At 29.9% G+C, this 17762-nt stretch overlaps 1 protein-coding gene across 1 annotated transcript; it reads right to left on the bottom strand.

Annotated features, from left to right (window-relative positions):
• Positions 1-3678: 3678 nt before the first annotated feature.
• Positions 3679-15999, bottom strand: LOC114167266 (actin-related protein 4-like). Its single transcript, XM_028052301.2, has 20 exons — positions 15755-15999; positions 15572-15663; positions 15105-15284; positions 14936-15009; positions 13615-13695; positions 13469-13529; positions 13323-13372; positions 12361-12415; positions 11675-11752; positions 11526-11579; positions 9085-9138; positions 8951-9011; positions 8549-8600; positions 8301-8367; positions 6751-6813; positions 6613-6675; positions 6099-6161; positions 5190-5254; positions 4080-4148; positions 3679-3962 (listed from the first exon to the last, which is right to left on the bottom strand). The coding sequence occupies exons 1-20, from the start codon at positions 15765-15767 to the stop codon at positions 3917-3919; spliced, it is 1341 nt and encodes a 446-aa protein (XP_027908102.1). The 5' UTR covers positions 15768-15999; the 3' UTR covers positions 3679-3916.
• Positions 16000-17762: the final 1763 nt, after the last annotated feature.

Below are 17762 nucleotides of genomic sequence, written 5' to 3' on the forward strand. Positions count from 1 at the left end.
TTGAATGTTGGAGAAGGATAAGATAAAAAAAGAAAAAGAGTATGCATTGGTTAGGTTGATTACACAGTTTAAGAATGCTATTTCTGTGATCATAATAAGAATATTCTTTTTTGGTCTTAATTGCCTACGGTTTTCATTATCATCTTATGGTAAAAGATTCAATCTTTCAGTTATTTTGGGAATTTGATGGTTTTTGTTTGTAATATTTGTAATTTCAATAAATGAATTTCAGATTTTTTTTTATAAAAAAAGATAAGAAAGCATGAATTTAAAATAAGGTTATAATAAATATTTTTACAATAAAATTGAAAGGTAAATTTAAAAGTAAAAAAACAATAACAAATTAATAATGGAACCTATATGGTCATGCCACTCATATTTATAATGGATACCACTTTTTTCTAACCTAAAAAATATTTGGTGGGTTTTCTTAAAAAGTTCTATATATATAACATGACAAAAATACTGATAGAGGGGCTATTACCCTCAAAATCCTAATTAAAATTATTAATTTCACATATTTTCTAGATTTAAAAGTTTAATTTAGCTACAATTATATATAGAAATAATTACAACTAGAGAGCAAATATTTCAATGCTAATTATAACACATATGTGAAAAGAAAATGTGCAATAATACTTGAGAACACTTTAGAAACTCTTGTATGAGTTATTGAAGTTCTTATAGTCTTATTCTAGTTTTTAGAAATCAAGTAAAATAAAGTAATAATTCATCAATCTTTAGTTTTTATATTCTAGATCTGACAATGGAAATTTCATAAATAATACACATTTCTTCTTCATTCATCTTAGTTTTCATCTTTAATTCATGCTCTGATATTTTCTATCCAATAGCTCATACATATTATCTTATTATTTCTTTCATGTTCTTGAATTGCCCTTAGGTCATTCTACAATTTTAATTCATATATGATGTTATTTTGTGATTTAAATTATCTATTCATGCTTTTTTTTTTTAAATTTAATTTCTTGTAAGAAGATTCGACTCTTGATCTATCTATGATTTTAATTAATTAAATGCTTGTGTCTGTTATATTTTCAATGCTTAAGCCAACTCTATATAAATATAACATGAGTAAATTTATAGTACAAATTTGTGTATAATATTATTTTATAGTTGTTTTTGTTCATTTTCATTTTCTGCTGAAAAACAAAAGTAGACAATTTACTGTGATGGCAACATCAATCAACAGATGTATGAAAATCAAATGGGAACTTGAGAAATGAAAAAGAAAAGTCAAATGTTTGACAATAGTCTTTAAACTTGTTTTTTGGGGTATAAGAAGAAAAAATAAAAAAGGATACGATTTCACCGTAAAAGACTGATGAATTGACACAGAAAAAGAAATTAAGTTTGACTTGGAAATATATAACTGTGTTAAATGTTGAAACTCAACTAATTTAAAAAAAGGGTTAAATATGTTTTTTTTTTTCGAATTTTAATGAAATGTAGAATTAGTTTCTCATCGAAACTTTAAACTTTAAATTAATTTAATCTTTAATTTTTAGAAATGCGTGGATTTAGTTCTTAATTAAATTTTGTTAAATTTATTTGAAGTTTCAAATGCATTTTATGATAATATTTGAGTTAGCATTAAAGCGAAAATGGATCAAACGTTGTAAATAATTCAAATACTATCATGAAATGCGCTTGAAACGTTAGATAAACTTAACAATGACTAAATCCATACATTTCTAGAGATGAAGAACTAAATTGGTTAAAAATTTCGAACAAAGACCAATTTCAACTTTCACTTAAACTTGAGAGAAAAAAACATATTTAATCCTTTAATAAAAATATATTATATGTGTATCTTATAGTTTATAAAAAAAGCATTTTGATTCCAACTTAATTATATCTAACAAAAAAGTACATGTGATGATGTATAAAAAAGTAAATTACATTAAACTAATTTTTTTTAAAATTCTTTGAAATTTCATAAATACTTTTTAACAATTAAAACAATCTATTTTATAAATATTAACGATATAATATTTCCAAGGGAATTAACGGAATCTAAAATAATGCCCCCCTCTTTTTTTAATTATTTTACTAATGCAATTTTGTCGTGTGTAAATACAGAAAAATTAAGTAATTGTATAAAATCACTTGAGGAATAATTAATTTAATTTATTAAAAAAATAAATGTATATAGCATTCAAATACATGTCATTTACCTCCGTCACCTAATTTTGTTTGTTTGTTTGAGCATACATCGTATGTGCAACTGATCCTCAGTGTTGTGATAAAATTAATTTTCTTTTTATAATTTGTCGTATGTGATAAAATTCATCCTTATTAGTGAGTGATAAATTTTTAATTTAATACTATAATACATAGTTTATGTTTTCAGCTAATTAAAAAGTACTTTAAAAATGAAAAACGTTAATAAAAATCTGTAATATGTTTGTAAAGAAATAATATTTCTCTCTCTATCAATCGAGTTTAATGGCTTTTCTTTGAATTTATATATGTTGGCATTTTTGAAAAAAAAATATATAAAAATAAGTATGTCTATTATAAGGATTAAATATGTTTTTTGTCCCTCAAGTTTAAGTAAATTTTGAAATTAGTCTCTCTTTAAAACTTTATACCAATTTAGTCATTCATCTTTAGAAATGTGTGAATTTCGTTCTTCTTACCAAATTTTGTTAAGTTTATTTGACATTTTAAATGTATTTTATGATAATATTTGAGTTAACATTGAAACGAAATTGTGTCAAACAGTAACAATTCAAATATTATCATAAAATATGTTTGAAACGTCAAATAAACTTAACAAAATATGATTAAAAAATGATTAAATTTTGAAAAGGGACTAATTCCAAATTTCACTGAAACTTGGAAGATCAAAAACATATTTAATCCTAATAATAACATTTTTCTTTAATGACTTCATCTTTTTATGTTGTATAAACAATAATTACACTTTTAGAAAAGTTACTTATTTTTACAATGACTTCATGTAATGTATAGAATATGTATGATATATATGGGTGTGGTTTTTTGTATTGGTAAGACCATTTATTATTCAAATATCAAAGAAATAATAAAGCATGTAATAAAGGAATTAAAAATCTTTGTGTTAGTGGAAGAAACGTTATGTTTACATCAACCTCTTTAATAGTAAAATCTTCCATGGAGATAGAAATGCATGTAATGTGTTCACAAGAAATTTCAAAGCTCGTCATTAATAACTTTTCTTTCAACTAACATTTATTTGGTATCCAACTAGCTTTTCTTTCACTGTCTTCCATCACAACTTCAAGTTCAAATCTAAAATTAGACTTTGGTACATCTATTAAAAAAAATTAAATGTCAAACAACTCATGAAAATAACATTCACTAAGACTTGAGATTTGAAAAAAAAAAGCATCAAAATCAAATAATGATCCTAAATTGATTTATAGAAGAAATTAAATAACACCATGGTCATAGTAGAAAATTAAGATGGTGGTGTATTATAAAAGAAAAAAGGAGAAAAGGTAGAGAAGGCTCAAAACAAATTATTGATAAATGATTTTGTACCATACATTGGTGAAAGTAATAAAGAGTATATATATTCGCATTTACCAAAGATGGTTTTAGAATCATAATTTCAGAAGTTCAAAGACCAGATAAAATATTCGCATTTACCAAAGAAAAATAGAAAAGAGGTACACAGAAGATAAATCTAATTTGATAAATAAGGCATTGTTACAGACTCTAGGCACACTTTACATCATTACAGATTAGTGATTCAATTGAAGCCAATAATTTAGTTAGAATGGGATCTAATGGGAATGGCCATCAAATAGAAAACAAAATCCATTAGTCAAACACTACTTCAGCGTTCATAGCACTTCCTCAAGTCACCAACATAAAAGGCAGTGAAATAAACTTGTAAAACACCAACTCATGGACACTTCCTTTGGATATATGAAGCTCCATGCTCCTCATACCTGCCACAAATGCATTAAAACGATTCAGCATAATGCATTAAAAAGAGCGAAAATAATAAAGGTAATGTAAATAATGCACTAGTACAATCACAATTTGGTGAAAAGGGGGATAATTACTCGGATTTGGAGAACCACATTTGCTGGAAGGAACCAAGAGATGCCAGTATACTACCCCCTATCCAAACACTGCATATAAAAGCCATTCATTCATTGAGTTAGAAGACAATTATATGTATAATGCACCAACAATTACTACCGCATGAAATGTTAATCTGAGTCCCCCCACCCCCTATTTTGGAGAGGTATGGAAACATAACAATAGAAAGGAGGGGCAAAAATTAAGATGGTTTTCCAAAACTAACAATAAAAGAAAACCACACGAAGGATAAAACAAAGATCCCACTGATCAAACAATTTAAGATCTGCCAATCAAGAAATTGTGCATCTGTGATGTCAACAGGATCTCCAAAACAGGATCTCCAATCCGTTTGACATATGTGATGCATTCTCTTGCTTCTGCCCCGATGATGGTTTCAGAATGAAAAAGTTAAAGCTGTAGCTTACAATAATTCCGAGTTCAATAAACCATACCAAAGACACCAGAAAACAGACATGGATAGCCAAATTAAAGTTTTAATAGTCATAAATTCATACAACAGAGAGAAACTAATCAATTAGACAAGCTTCTTGAGTTTTTTATTTCACTTAGAAAGGCCTAAATCATATGAAGGATTTTATTAAACTAGTTGGAAATTGAATTGTGAACCAGTTTTAAAATTTTAAAAGTGAATGAGACCTACTGACAAATAAGTGTCCCTGTGAATTGTTTATTCTAAGTGTTAAAAAATATTAAATTATAAAATAGGTTAGAAAATTTAATCACTGAAATAGTTTATATTCAGTGTTAAAGAATAAAAAAATTATAAAATAGGCTGCTTATGAAAAAATTGAACTCCACCACCAAAGTATTGAAATAAAGCCTTCAAATCTGTCACAATGGAATGATGAAAACATTGCTTCCCGGATTAATAAAAACCTAGCCACTTCATATACTGATGCGTGGAATTTTGAGGGACTAGAATTAACCATGTAAAGAGAAAAAAAAAATGGAGAACTTGCAACAAACCCGATTAGTCCTTTGCAGGAAATAACTGGGAAAGAATAGTAAAACGGTAAAATGATAATGACGTAATTAATAAGTGCATCGTCACAAGATAGATAACACACCTAAACCTTCTTTCAGTAGCATTCCCACTGGCCAATACTTTTACTCTGGCAGCTTGAGGAGACTCCTGCAATGGAAATGAAATTGTAGTCAATTCTTACTACAATTAATCGTTCCAGCTTCTCGAAAAATAATTAAATGCTTTCAATTAAATTTTCCCTTGTTAGAACTGCCAGCCTGCAGAGGCTTTAGCTAAAGGTTTATAATCCAATATGAGCACAATCTTACAGACTACCATTGTACTTTACAATGATGTGAACTTTTTTTGTTGTTACCGTCATTCTGTTAAAATATAATAAGGGTTAGTTTGAATATTAATGAGTTTGTTAGTCGTTAGTTGATGAGGTGTTAGTCATATATAAACAGAGGGAGAAGGATAGGAGAGGTATACATATGTTCATTTGTAGATTGAGCATTAGCTTTTCATGAAAGAAGAAATCATTTGCGAAGGGAAAAAGGAAACCCTAGGAAGAACAGGGTACTCTCCTATTTCTTGTTCTTTCTTCCTATTCAATAAAATTTTTTCATTTCTCTTTTCAACTCTTGGTTTTTAACAGATCCCAAAAGCAAGTAAAGGAAAAGATTTATGCATTAGCACAAAGAATCTTTCCAATGCCTTGCAAATGAAAGTTCCGTTGAAGAAAGACCTCAATAGAAACAAAAAGTACAGATTTTCTTTCAAAAATATATTTGGAAGCAACAAGAAGTTGATTTTTTTTTAAAATAGAAGTAAAAACACTACACAATCCTTACAGAGAAACCAAATATATTTAATTCTAATCTACAAAAAAGGCAAAGACAAAAAGTTTCATTTCAGCCAATAAATTATAGAATTTATACAGACAAGTCCCTCCTATAAAGCCTTGCACTCCGAAAAAAATAGACAATGGCTCATTTGTTAAATTATGTACCTCTAGCAAGTCTTTCTCAAGTCGTTCCTTCAGTTGTTGCATTGAAGCTGTACCACCAGCAAGCTGCATATGATAAAAGAAATCAATTTTAATAAACCAGGTAAAGAAATAAAATGATATACTCATATGAAATGCTTCAAAAACCAACAAGTGATCATAGACTATACATAATAAGTATGCACATCATGGTTTCAGCAAATAATTCAGCCAAGTTCTTCATAAAAGGTCATTTGTCTAAAAATACAACTCAAATAAAATTCCAATCCCAATAAAAGCATTAAGTTATGATGCGTGAAATATCCTGAAACTCCAACTTTGGCAACACTTCCACCCCAACAACTGCAACCCAATCTCAAAATAACTCCCCGATTTTCCAAAAAAAAGGATGCCCCGGTATCTTTTTTCACACCAAAAGAAAACTTGGCGAGCTAAATAAGAACTACTTGAGTTGAGTGTGTGTGTGTGTGTGTACACACGGTAAAAGAAAAAGAAATAAAATGTAAATCAACTTTACCAGTATACTACTAAACAACTCTCTTCGAATGTCTACATCACACTTGTTAATGCTTTCAATGACCTACAAAATGGTAAAACAGTCAGCAAAAGCAAGTCAGGCACTTCAAACAAACACACGTTAAGATTAATAAATTACCATTTGAGGAAGGCCACGAACTGAAGGAGCAATTTCAGCAAAGCTCTCCATGCCAGGAATTGACTGTACACACCATTGACACTAAGAAAATTAGTAAACAGAAGGGATGAACAGAAATATGTTAAAGAACTGCAGAACATAATAGAAGCACAACATAACACCAAACAGAACATGCAAGTTATGAAATTGAAAACTAAGGCTATATACTGAGTTATTCAATTTTTTTATCATACACATAAAATTTATGACATTGCAAGTTATTGATCAAGAATCCTATTACTCATCAATCTCACCATACATTTAGATTAAAAATTTGATAAAGATGTCTTTCATACAATTCAAATAGTGATTTGACAACCAAGATACTTATTTTAAACCAAACCCGACCTCATAACAGCACACGTCAGCTATATAACCCCGTTAATCTGGATTGCCCAGTGTAGTTAAAGCCTAAAAGGGAACTATGAACAAGAGTCCAAAGCTTTTTTTTCTTTGTGGTGCAAACTTTTTCACTCCTTCACTACTTACTTAAGACAGAGGTGTTCCATACAGGAAACTGACTTGGGCAGTGGACTTGACCCAGTCCATAAAATTGTCAGCCTTCAGAAAAAATGCAATTGAAAAGACTCCCATTAAGTGAGTGTATCTACTCTTAATTTTAGACCACATACCTTATCCACTAAAATGTAGAGGTGAATACATTATGCTTAAAAGACAAATTTGCTTTAGAGGAGCTTTTCCAAATACAACATGTAAGTCATGTAACACAGTAGAGAAAAGAATTAGCCTGCCAAATAAAAAAAAAATGCCTTCATTTTCGTTAGCTGCTTTATACTTAGAAGATTTGGCACTTTCAATTATAATTTAATATTACCAAATTTATTATGTTTACACCACCGAGTGTCGTTTTAATCATTCCTGTTGTATACAACATCCAACACCACCATCCCATCTGTCAGGTTTATTATCTTTGCTCCTGTACTTATTTTCAAATTTTTAATTCCAAGCCACGTTTTACAGTTATATTTGTCTGCTTTATTTTTATTCTCTAACTAATAGTGTTTTCCATATACTTTCTGCATTGTCTGTTGAGGTGTCATTGCAACCTTTCAATAGATTTCTTTAGTTTTTATTCTATATACTTATATCCTATATGTTTTTTGTTCATGTCATAACCTTCAATGTATTTTAACAGGGTTTTTTTAATATAACATAACTAAATTGTATTATTTTTTAACAAAAACATTTAATGATAAAATTTGAATTACTTTTTCCTCTTAATTTCACTGTACATAAGGGTGGAACACAGATTTGGTACACCGAGACATTTTGTTTAATTGAATTTCAATTATTCACAACAAGCTTCAGTGGGACGTGTCTTTTGGCATCTCACCTCTAGACGCTTCAAGTCCTTGGTACATTAAGGGTTTTTTCCTTTAACTACCTTGCAAGAAAGCCTTGGCATATTTCTAAGAACATGAAGTATCATAAATGCTTTATATTAAATGAACAAGACAGACTAATCACATCTATGCATGCAAGCCACACACCTGAACCAGTGACGGATTGAAAAGAACATCTGGAATCTTAAATCTGTCAGCTCCAATTTCAATTGTCCTGCAGGATATATAAACACATCATAAACAACAATAGACAAAAAGATACACTAAAAACCAGAAGCAGCAATTAGGCTATGAAGTACAAAAAGTAGCATATTAAATGAAAGAAGATATTTTGAAGATAAAACAACATTCATTCTATCCTCATGTTTCAACGAACAAGAATAACACCGACTTACTGGCCATCAGGAAGCTCATACGAGGTCATTGGGATGTTTGAATATGCACTCTCTGTCAAATAAAGGAAAAATATAGTTTTAATGTACAGGACTACTGAACTGGTACAGAAAATTTATTACTAAACCAGATGATGGAAAGAACGTCATATGTGGCCTAATTGAAATGTCATAGATCAAGTTGCACAATACATCACAAGAGGCGTCACATACCAAGTTATCTAAGAGGTGTACACAGAGAAAGGAGGACGAAGCAATAAAAGAATGCCACAATAAAGACTAAGAACCTTTTCCACATACCATCAAAGAACAAAATAAAACACAGGAACAACATTATTCAAACAAGAGCATGGTTCCAGTAATGTTCAAAACATTATACAAGGTGCCAACATGAGGTAAACAAACCATCGTAAGGAGTATCTGGAGCACGGCACACACATTCCTTGACATCACTAGCAATCACCCTCTGCCATGAGGGAACAGACATCAGATAAAGGAAATGCAGAAAGTTATGAGATATTACATTGTCATTCACAGACCTGTGAATAGAGTTTGTAGCTTTCAGTTGTATTTGGAAAATCAAGATCTACCGTCTGCAAGGTTCAGAACAAAAAAATAATGAGAAATAATAATCATTTATGCATACAATAGCAGTTGAGATCATATACAAAGGTACATGCAAAAAACTAATTTTGGTGCTAATAAAGTAAAACAACAGGCAATTTTGCTCACCATCATTTGTCCCAAAAATTCTACAAGTTCTTTTAAATATTAAATGAAATAACATCAGATGCAAGGTTATAATGTAATTGAAATTCTCAAATTTAGGAAAAAGAATATTTTATTTCTCATACTGAATAATTAGGTCATTGGACCTATATGTACACAAGCCTGAGGCTATTATGGAAATATCAATAAGCTAATTCTAAGGAGACAAATCCCAATAATTATGGGATTTATTCTAGAAACACAATCCTAGCATTAATAACAAATAATCAGCAGTAATACAGAATAAAATTTAACATTTCCTAAAATAAATTAATCAACAATTCTGATAGAAATAAAAAAGTAAAGTAAGAAAACTACAACTCACTCTTTCTTCTTTGTTCTGATCCTTAATTATATACCTAAAAAACTAACAACATTCCCTCCTTTATACACTTGAGAAAAATAGATAAAAGAATAGAAAATGAATTTGAGAGGATGTTTCCCTCTCTTATGTTGTTGTATTCATAATTCAATGATTTAGTTAATTGAATTAAAGAAATGAGACTAAAGGGACAGACAAAAACAAAAAGAATAGATTTGAAGTTTAGAGAAGGAGAAAGGGAAACTCGACCAATTCATAGAGAAGCTACTTTAGATCCATTGGCTAGGGTTATAAAATGAGGTGTTTTAGGAAAGGAGATAGAAGAGAACAAAGAGATATTACCAGAAATATAATCAAATGAACCTGAATCAAATATCAATGGATTTTGACTCTCCACAAATTGTGAAATGCAAGTTGTTAACAAAGTAGGAGTTGTAGATTATTGTGCCAGGATATTGGATTTCAACCTCAAATATTCTCGATACTCTTCATTAGAGAACTTTGGCTCATAAACTTCAGATTACAAAATAGAGGCTATCTTGTCAAAAAAGTCATGCAAAGAGTAACAATTCTCTTGGGTGATACTCTTCATTAGAGAACTTTGGCTCATAAACTTCAGATTACAAAATAGAGGCTATCTTGTCAAAAAAGTCATGCAAAGAGTAACAATTTTCTTGTGTGTGGCCCATTCTTTTACAATACGTACATTGAGGACGCCCTCTACCACTCCGTCCTCCTCCCGTGCCATGACCTCTATTTCCACAAGTAGAAATCAAGGAAAAAGACTCAACAGATCCTTCAATATTTCTACTCTTAAGAGTTGGAACATGAAGAAGTCATGTTGTCAAGTTTTCCACAAAAGGAACTTCTTGACCAATTAAAATTTGATCTCTAACATGATCAAAATTTGGATTCATTTCACGGTGAATTATTACACCATGTAAACCTTCTCGGACTTCTTTTTTATCTCTTCCCATTAGTCAACTTCCAAGAACATCTTCAATTCCTCAACTGTTATTTGAGTTCAGCAATAAAAGACACTATGTCATTATCATATTGCTTTAGAGAAGCCAATGATTTTGAGTATTGTTTGAAAAAACATTTTGGGCCCTTTTACAGAAGGTGTTACAAGTTTTGAAAGACCTAAGGGAGCTCAAAATATTTGGAAGCACAACCACCACGGTTGGATCACGCTCCTTGAGGTGCACCGGACCCAAGAGTTGGTGAACAAAAGTCCAGCTGCAGACGATGACCAGATGGCAATTTCTTTGTTGAACATAGACAGGCAGGGTGGGATTGACTCACTCTAAGACCAACTTGAGAAAAATAGAAAATGAATATGATTTTCTCTCTCTTAGGTTCTCATATTTATAATAACTTTGAAATACCATTTACAATGTGTGAAAGGAAAGAGAAGAGAATAGGAAAAGAAATATCTAGGAACCAGGTACAGAAACTTTTCAATAAATTCTATTTAAGACAAATTAGTTTAACATATACCTTAAGTTTAAAACTAATTGGCTGACTTGAGCAAACATTTGGTACAATGTCAAAATTCTAGTAGATTAAACAAGAGGATAATTATTTGGTTCAGGTCACTGCCAGCAGTTTACTGGCACTTATAAATTTTAAGATTATATCCATAACTGAAAACAGTTCAAGAATACTCAATTGAAAGAGACAATAAAAACCATATTGCAACCATCCAGAAGTCCTTGAGGAACAAACAGTACCGAAAATACCCAAGGAATGGAACTAGTCCTGCTTAAGTTCAAATTTTAAAGAGAACAAAAGGAAAAAAAATCTGGATGCCTCACACTTTAATGATTGCAAGCAAGTTTAATAAAGAAAATGTTACTCTTAAGTCATTACGATGAAAATGCATTATACCTGAAACTCTCCGGGGCGTATTTCCTTTCTCCTAAAGGAATAGCGCGGTTTCATCTGTGACAAAAAAAAAGGGAAATCTCAGGCATATGAAGTCAGAGCATCTTTATTTTATATGATCACTGACAAATATAATAAGTAATGTCACCCACCGTAATACCCTTGCTTTCCAAGCTTTTCATCAAGCAATCTGTAAGAAATTCTCCTCCAATTGGAGAAGTTGCCACAGCCTTATGTTGTAAACAAAATAGAGATATGAGCAGACAAAAAGACCCACAGTATTAGCCAAATCTCAAATATCAATGCTGAGTATAATGAAACCTAATTTGACATGTGTGTATGTCGCAGAAACATAACATAATGGCAGATATCATGCAAAAGATACATGAAAAAATATTAGTTTGTAAAATGCCTATGCAAGCAATAGCACCTCACCTATCCATAGTCCTTCTCTCTTACAATTTTGATAGTAGTTGTAGTTCCATTAAACACAATCTAATGACTGAGTAACAATATAGAGACTATGGCCAATATATAAGAGCACCAGTTTATTCTTCAAGATTTCCTTTCATACATTTGATGTATATATTTCGCATTGTTAATCAAATAATCACATCATTCCAAAATTATCTATAACCCATGTAGTGTTAGGAGATCCTTTTCAAGTACCCACTTCATCCTTCAAGCCTTAAAACCTTTCTACAGAGTGGTGCATACGGTAAATTGGATCAATGCAGGTTCTTATAACAATATCAAAGTCAAATTTAATAAATTGGATAAGAAAACTAAATATTGAAATTCCAATGTCAATTTTATTGGATTCAGTAATAAGGAATACCTTCTGAAGAACATAACCATCGTGTACTGGTGCAATTGTAGTTGACCCTCCACCACTGAAAGCAATGGAATAATGAAGAAAATGTTATGTTTCTAGCAGTCTAACATATTAAAGTAATAGTAAATATAGAATAAATATTGAACTTTAAAAGTTGCACTCTTTTTCCCTCCCCTTTTCAATTTTCTCAATTGAATACGCTTCAAAGTTTTTTAATTTAGTCCACCCATTCCAATATTTTGAATGAAATATTGGCAAAGTTTTATTGCTTGTTACCAAACCCAAATGATTACTTTAAAATGGTTGAGCAGGAAAACAAAAATCTTTAGGCATGTTAACACATACATAACAGAGAAGCTTTTGAATTGTTATTTCTCAACTTCATGTAGCAGATTATTTATTTAACAATGATTTAGAATAAGTAAAACCCTGTTGGTATTTATTTCACACAGTTAACTGCAATAATTGAAAACTTTCTATTCCAGAACTGAAATAAAAAAGTATAATTTCTTATGTGTCATTGTCAATTCTTGTTTGATTCAATGATTTCATGCACGTGAAAATATCATTATCTTGCTACGAAAGCAAAATATCATGCTCTCTGAAGCTTTGTATGACTACTGCTTCCAGCAAGTATAAGGGAACACAGGCTGAAGAGGAATTTTAACAGTAAACGGTTGTAACAAACCAGACTAAGACTGATTGCATGGCATTGAGTGTCTAAAGTCCATTATTTGTTCTCTAATTCCAAATTCCTACTTTATTTCTTACTATACATGGTAAAAGCAAGCCATATAAGGTCTAGTTAAACAAGACAAGGACAAATATAACTTCGGCCTTCTAAATATAATATTTTGAAATGCAAGCAATTATTAAACGGAAATGAAGGAAAACACCATTGTTCACAATGATACTACCGCAAAATAAGAACAAAACTACCATTGAGTAACCTCATAATCTCTTACCCATCAACAACCAATGATGTAGCACGCCCTGAAGCAAAGGAAGTCAGAACCTGTATGTGAACACCAGGAATAAACTTTCAGTACCTTTTCATTCTCACTCCATAACAAATATTATTTTATGAAGTATAGGTCAGCAAAGCACTAACAGCATTCTTCGCCAAAAACAATGCAGGCGCTTTGTACTTCTCAAACATAAGCTCTGCCGTCCTGCGACAATAAAAAACATAATTACTAGTACTGACAAATTAAGATGAGCTCATAATTTCTAGACAATAAATTATAATCAGAATACCTTTCTCTCTGCTGTTGAGAGTTTGAAGAAGGTTCTGCCAGGAGCATAGGATGCTCTTTAGGATCAATCAATAGGCACTCCCTACAAAAAACAGAAAGCATGCCTGATCAATAGGCAATGTCTACCAAAAAGAAAGAATGTGCAGCCAGAGACAAATAAAATAATTCCTAAGGTATATGAAATATGTAATAATTGTCAAAACCAGACTATAAAAAGAACTAACAAAAAGAATATAATATCTTAATGTTGCATGGTGCATGAATTGTCACGTATTAGAATGCATATGAACTAAATTATAATCAAATTGTAGAACTTAGCCTATTATGCTCTTAGGTAGAAAGAATTGCACCCTAACTATTAGCTATATTGGCATAGTGATAAGCACTTGATCCAACAAGTGGTATTAAAGTTAAGGTCAGGAGTTAAATTCCTAGAGGGACAATTTCCGAGAGAGAGATTATTGCACCAATTATAGTAGTGACTATGTAAGCTAAGTCACAATAAAAGAGTTTGATTCGTACTGAGGCAATTATTGGAGAGAATTGTTGCAAGGTGCATCAATTGTGTCATGACAAAGGTCAAAAGGGTCAAGTCACTATCAAATGGCACTTAAACTACTACGCTCTTAAGTAGAAAGGATTGTGTCCTAATATTAGATATAGTTTTTATGTATAATGGTATGTGCTTGATCGAAAACTTGGTAATAAAAGCACTTTTTCTATATCTATCATTCACTATATAGCTATTTGATAGAATTTTCTCTTTTAGTTTGAATGTGACCTTTAAATTATATATATGTTAACTTCACTCAGTTTGATTCATATGCACTTCTCACCTTCAATTTCCCCCATTATTTTCTAAGACAGATCCAAAATACCTAAGGTGCCACTTGTGGTATGATTTGATCCCCATGTTTAACCTCCCAACTTCACTCTTGCTAACTATCCCTGTGTTCATGCAGTGTTGCCAATCCTTACATGAAAGAGAAGGGCTGAGTGAGGCCTTGTACACCTAATAAAAAGTAAAAATATGATAAATATTTATGGTACGGACCATCAATGTTTGGAAAAGAATCTTCATTGCTATCAAACATTTATTAGCCACCATTAACACCGGACCCTCTCATGTATTTATGTGCTTTAGATATAGGTAACAGATCAACTATTCTTTGGACCAATGCTTTTAAGAGGAATCATCAAATAATCAAAAACAGGAATCACATGAACTTTATCAAATTCCAACTATATCTGCCATAAAATAATCAACCGAAGAAAGGAAAACAACAGTCCTACAATAGATAGTTCAGAAAACCAGTATTGACCTGAAGGCATGATCCCATATGCTATCAACAATATCCCAATCAGCTACAATTCCATCCTTAAATGGAGACAGCACCTGCCAACATAAAAATATAAAATAACTACAACTATTCATTATTCAAAATAAATTACTAATCCTAATCCAATCAAGAAGAAAGCCAAAAGGGTTACCTCCATATGATCTCTACGGTACCCCAACGACTGTGATCCTACAAACAATTTCCTCTTTCCCTTAGCCTTGTCAGAATCAGCATTTCTAAGATTATTCTTTGATTCCCCAACTGAGGCAGAGTTCTTCTCAGCATCATCATCTGCTTCATCAACATCCATTTGATCAATTGCTCCAACAACCTAAGTTCACACACACCAAAGACAACCACCAATTCATTATCAACAAGCAAACTACCCATAAATTTTTCAGATACCTCCCTATCAACTATAATTTATAAATACACCCAACTACACTATCAAGCAGTACTAGCCGACCACCACACAAAAATGTCAGTGTCCACATTATTATAAACTCAAAGCATAACAAAAATACTCTATCAACAAAACAAAATGGAAGCAACCTCGTCCTACCAACAGAAACAAATCTCAAATTTCAGAGAAGTATAAAGAGGAGAAAAAACACTTACAGACGGAAACACGGCCTTGGGAGCATCTTCACCGGCATAACCAGCTTTACACGTGTGTGAACCCAAGTCAATTACAATAGCTGATACTTCATCTGTAGAATCAACCAAACAAAAAAAAATGGAGTTCACGAACTCGGAAGAAGAAGGAAGACGATAATAAGGAGAATATGTTTGGATACTCACCACCGCCATACATGGCTGTGACTGTGCTACGAACTCGACAGGTGAATTAGGGTTTTAGAATTTAAGGTTTAGGAATTTTCTCTCTCTCAGATTCCAGTCAGATTCCAGTAGAGAGAGGGAAGCTGCGGCGAAATGGGACGCCGCCACGAGAATGTCCGGCGAGGTCGTCGGAGGAGGAGGAAAGTAGAAGTGAGAAGCGCGCGCGATTTGAAGAAATAAAAATTAGGGTATGGTAAGGGCTACGATAATTGGATAAACCCACACAAACAATTCACAGTGGTTTTCACCCTTGTGTCCACTTTCAGCCTTCTGGCATTTTTTTTTTTTTTAGTAAAAAATGTAATGTGACAAAATAATCCTATTTTATAATAGGCAAGAACAACAATTTATCATTTATCTATGGATTTTATATTTGACTTAAATTTATGTATTTAAAATATTATCTTATAATAATTTTGATTTAATTTTTTTTCATTTATAACATAATGCACAAAAATAAAATTCTCAATAAATAAATATATATATATAATTAAAAATACACTTAATGAAATTCATAAATATGATTTTTTTTTATTAATATTTATTGTATGATTAAAATTATTACTTTTTAATAAAATTCTATATGAATAAACTTACTAATAAAATTGTATACAAATAAAATATAAAGATAAAAAATATGGAATGCTTTTAAACAAGTTTCGGATTCACGATACTAAATTTATGAACAAAGTCACCAATTTTTTTTTCTCAATCATTTAATTATGTTTAATATTCTAAATTTACTGTTTTTCTTTTCAATAATAATGTAAAGTTGTTTATTTTATATTATTGGTACTTAATATTTGAACTTTAATATTTTGTACCAAATTTTAATAATCAAACATCTATATTTTATTCAAATTATTGTATAATTAAAATTATGAGACAAATAAAGCAAAAAATATTACGTTATAAAAAAGTATATTTCATCAAAAAATTATTCAATAACTATATCTTATTTGAAACAAAGTTACTATTTTTAATAAAATTATATATGAAAACAACACAGATAAAATATATAAAAAAAAATCTTTATTTAATTAATTAGTAAAATGAACAATTGTCTTAAAATGACATTAATAAATTTTCAATGTATACGGTAGTATTTTAATTTTAATGAACTAATTTATACAATTTATACAATACTATTTTAAAATAGATATTTTATGACATTAGAAAGTAAAATTTAAATATAATTTATCAAACAATATATACTACATACACCACAAAAGTTTCAAATTTTTTAAAATTTAATTTAGCATAAACTTTACCAAAAAATTATTCTGTGAAAAATTCAAAATAACTTTTATGTGATTAATATATTTTAATTACTAATAAAATATTCAAATCAGCTCTAATTTATTTAGAGTTAGTGTTTAAAAATAATTTTAAACATATTATATATATATATATATATATTAATAAAATTATATAATAAATATATTACAATTTTCTCAAAAGGAAAATTACACTGGGTGAATATTTTACTTTTATTTACATTAAGGTTTTAATTTATATAATAAAATTAAGTAAATACTCTTAAAGAAAACATAAAAAAGACTTACATTAATTGAAAGAAATATATTTTAAACAACATGTTTTTATTAAAAAATAAAAAAAAAATACATTAAATATGTAGATGAACTTTTTACATGATATAGTTTAATATTTAGTAAAAAGAAAAACTTGTGTACCATAAGTTATAATTTTAATTATAAATTTAAGAAAAATTTATGAAAAAAGATTTAGATAGTTTAACATTTAATTATAAATGCATATTTTTATATAAATTAAAATTTAAGATTTAATTAAGATTTGTATCATTAAAACTATTTTTTAATTAAAAACATTATTATCAATATTCCATTTATAATATGCATTAATAATTTGAATATCAAAATTCATTCCTTTTATATAAATTAAAACTTAAAAGGTTTTACAATATTCCATTTATAGTTTTTTCATTCCT

This window comes from Vigna unguiculata, chromosome 10 (genome assembly GCF_037176805.1).
Source record: "Vigna unguiculata cultivar grain cowpea cultivar isolate G323 ecotype 2 chromosome 10, ASM3717680v1, whole genome shotgun sequence".
NCBI classification, from domain to species: domain Eukaryota; kingdom Viridiplantae; phylum Streptophyta; class Magnoliopsida; order Fabales; family Fabaceae; genus Vigna; species Vigna unguiculata.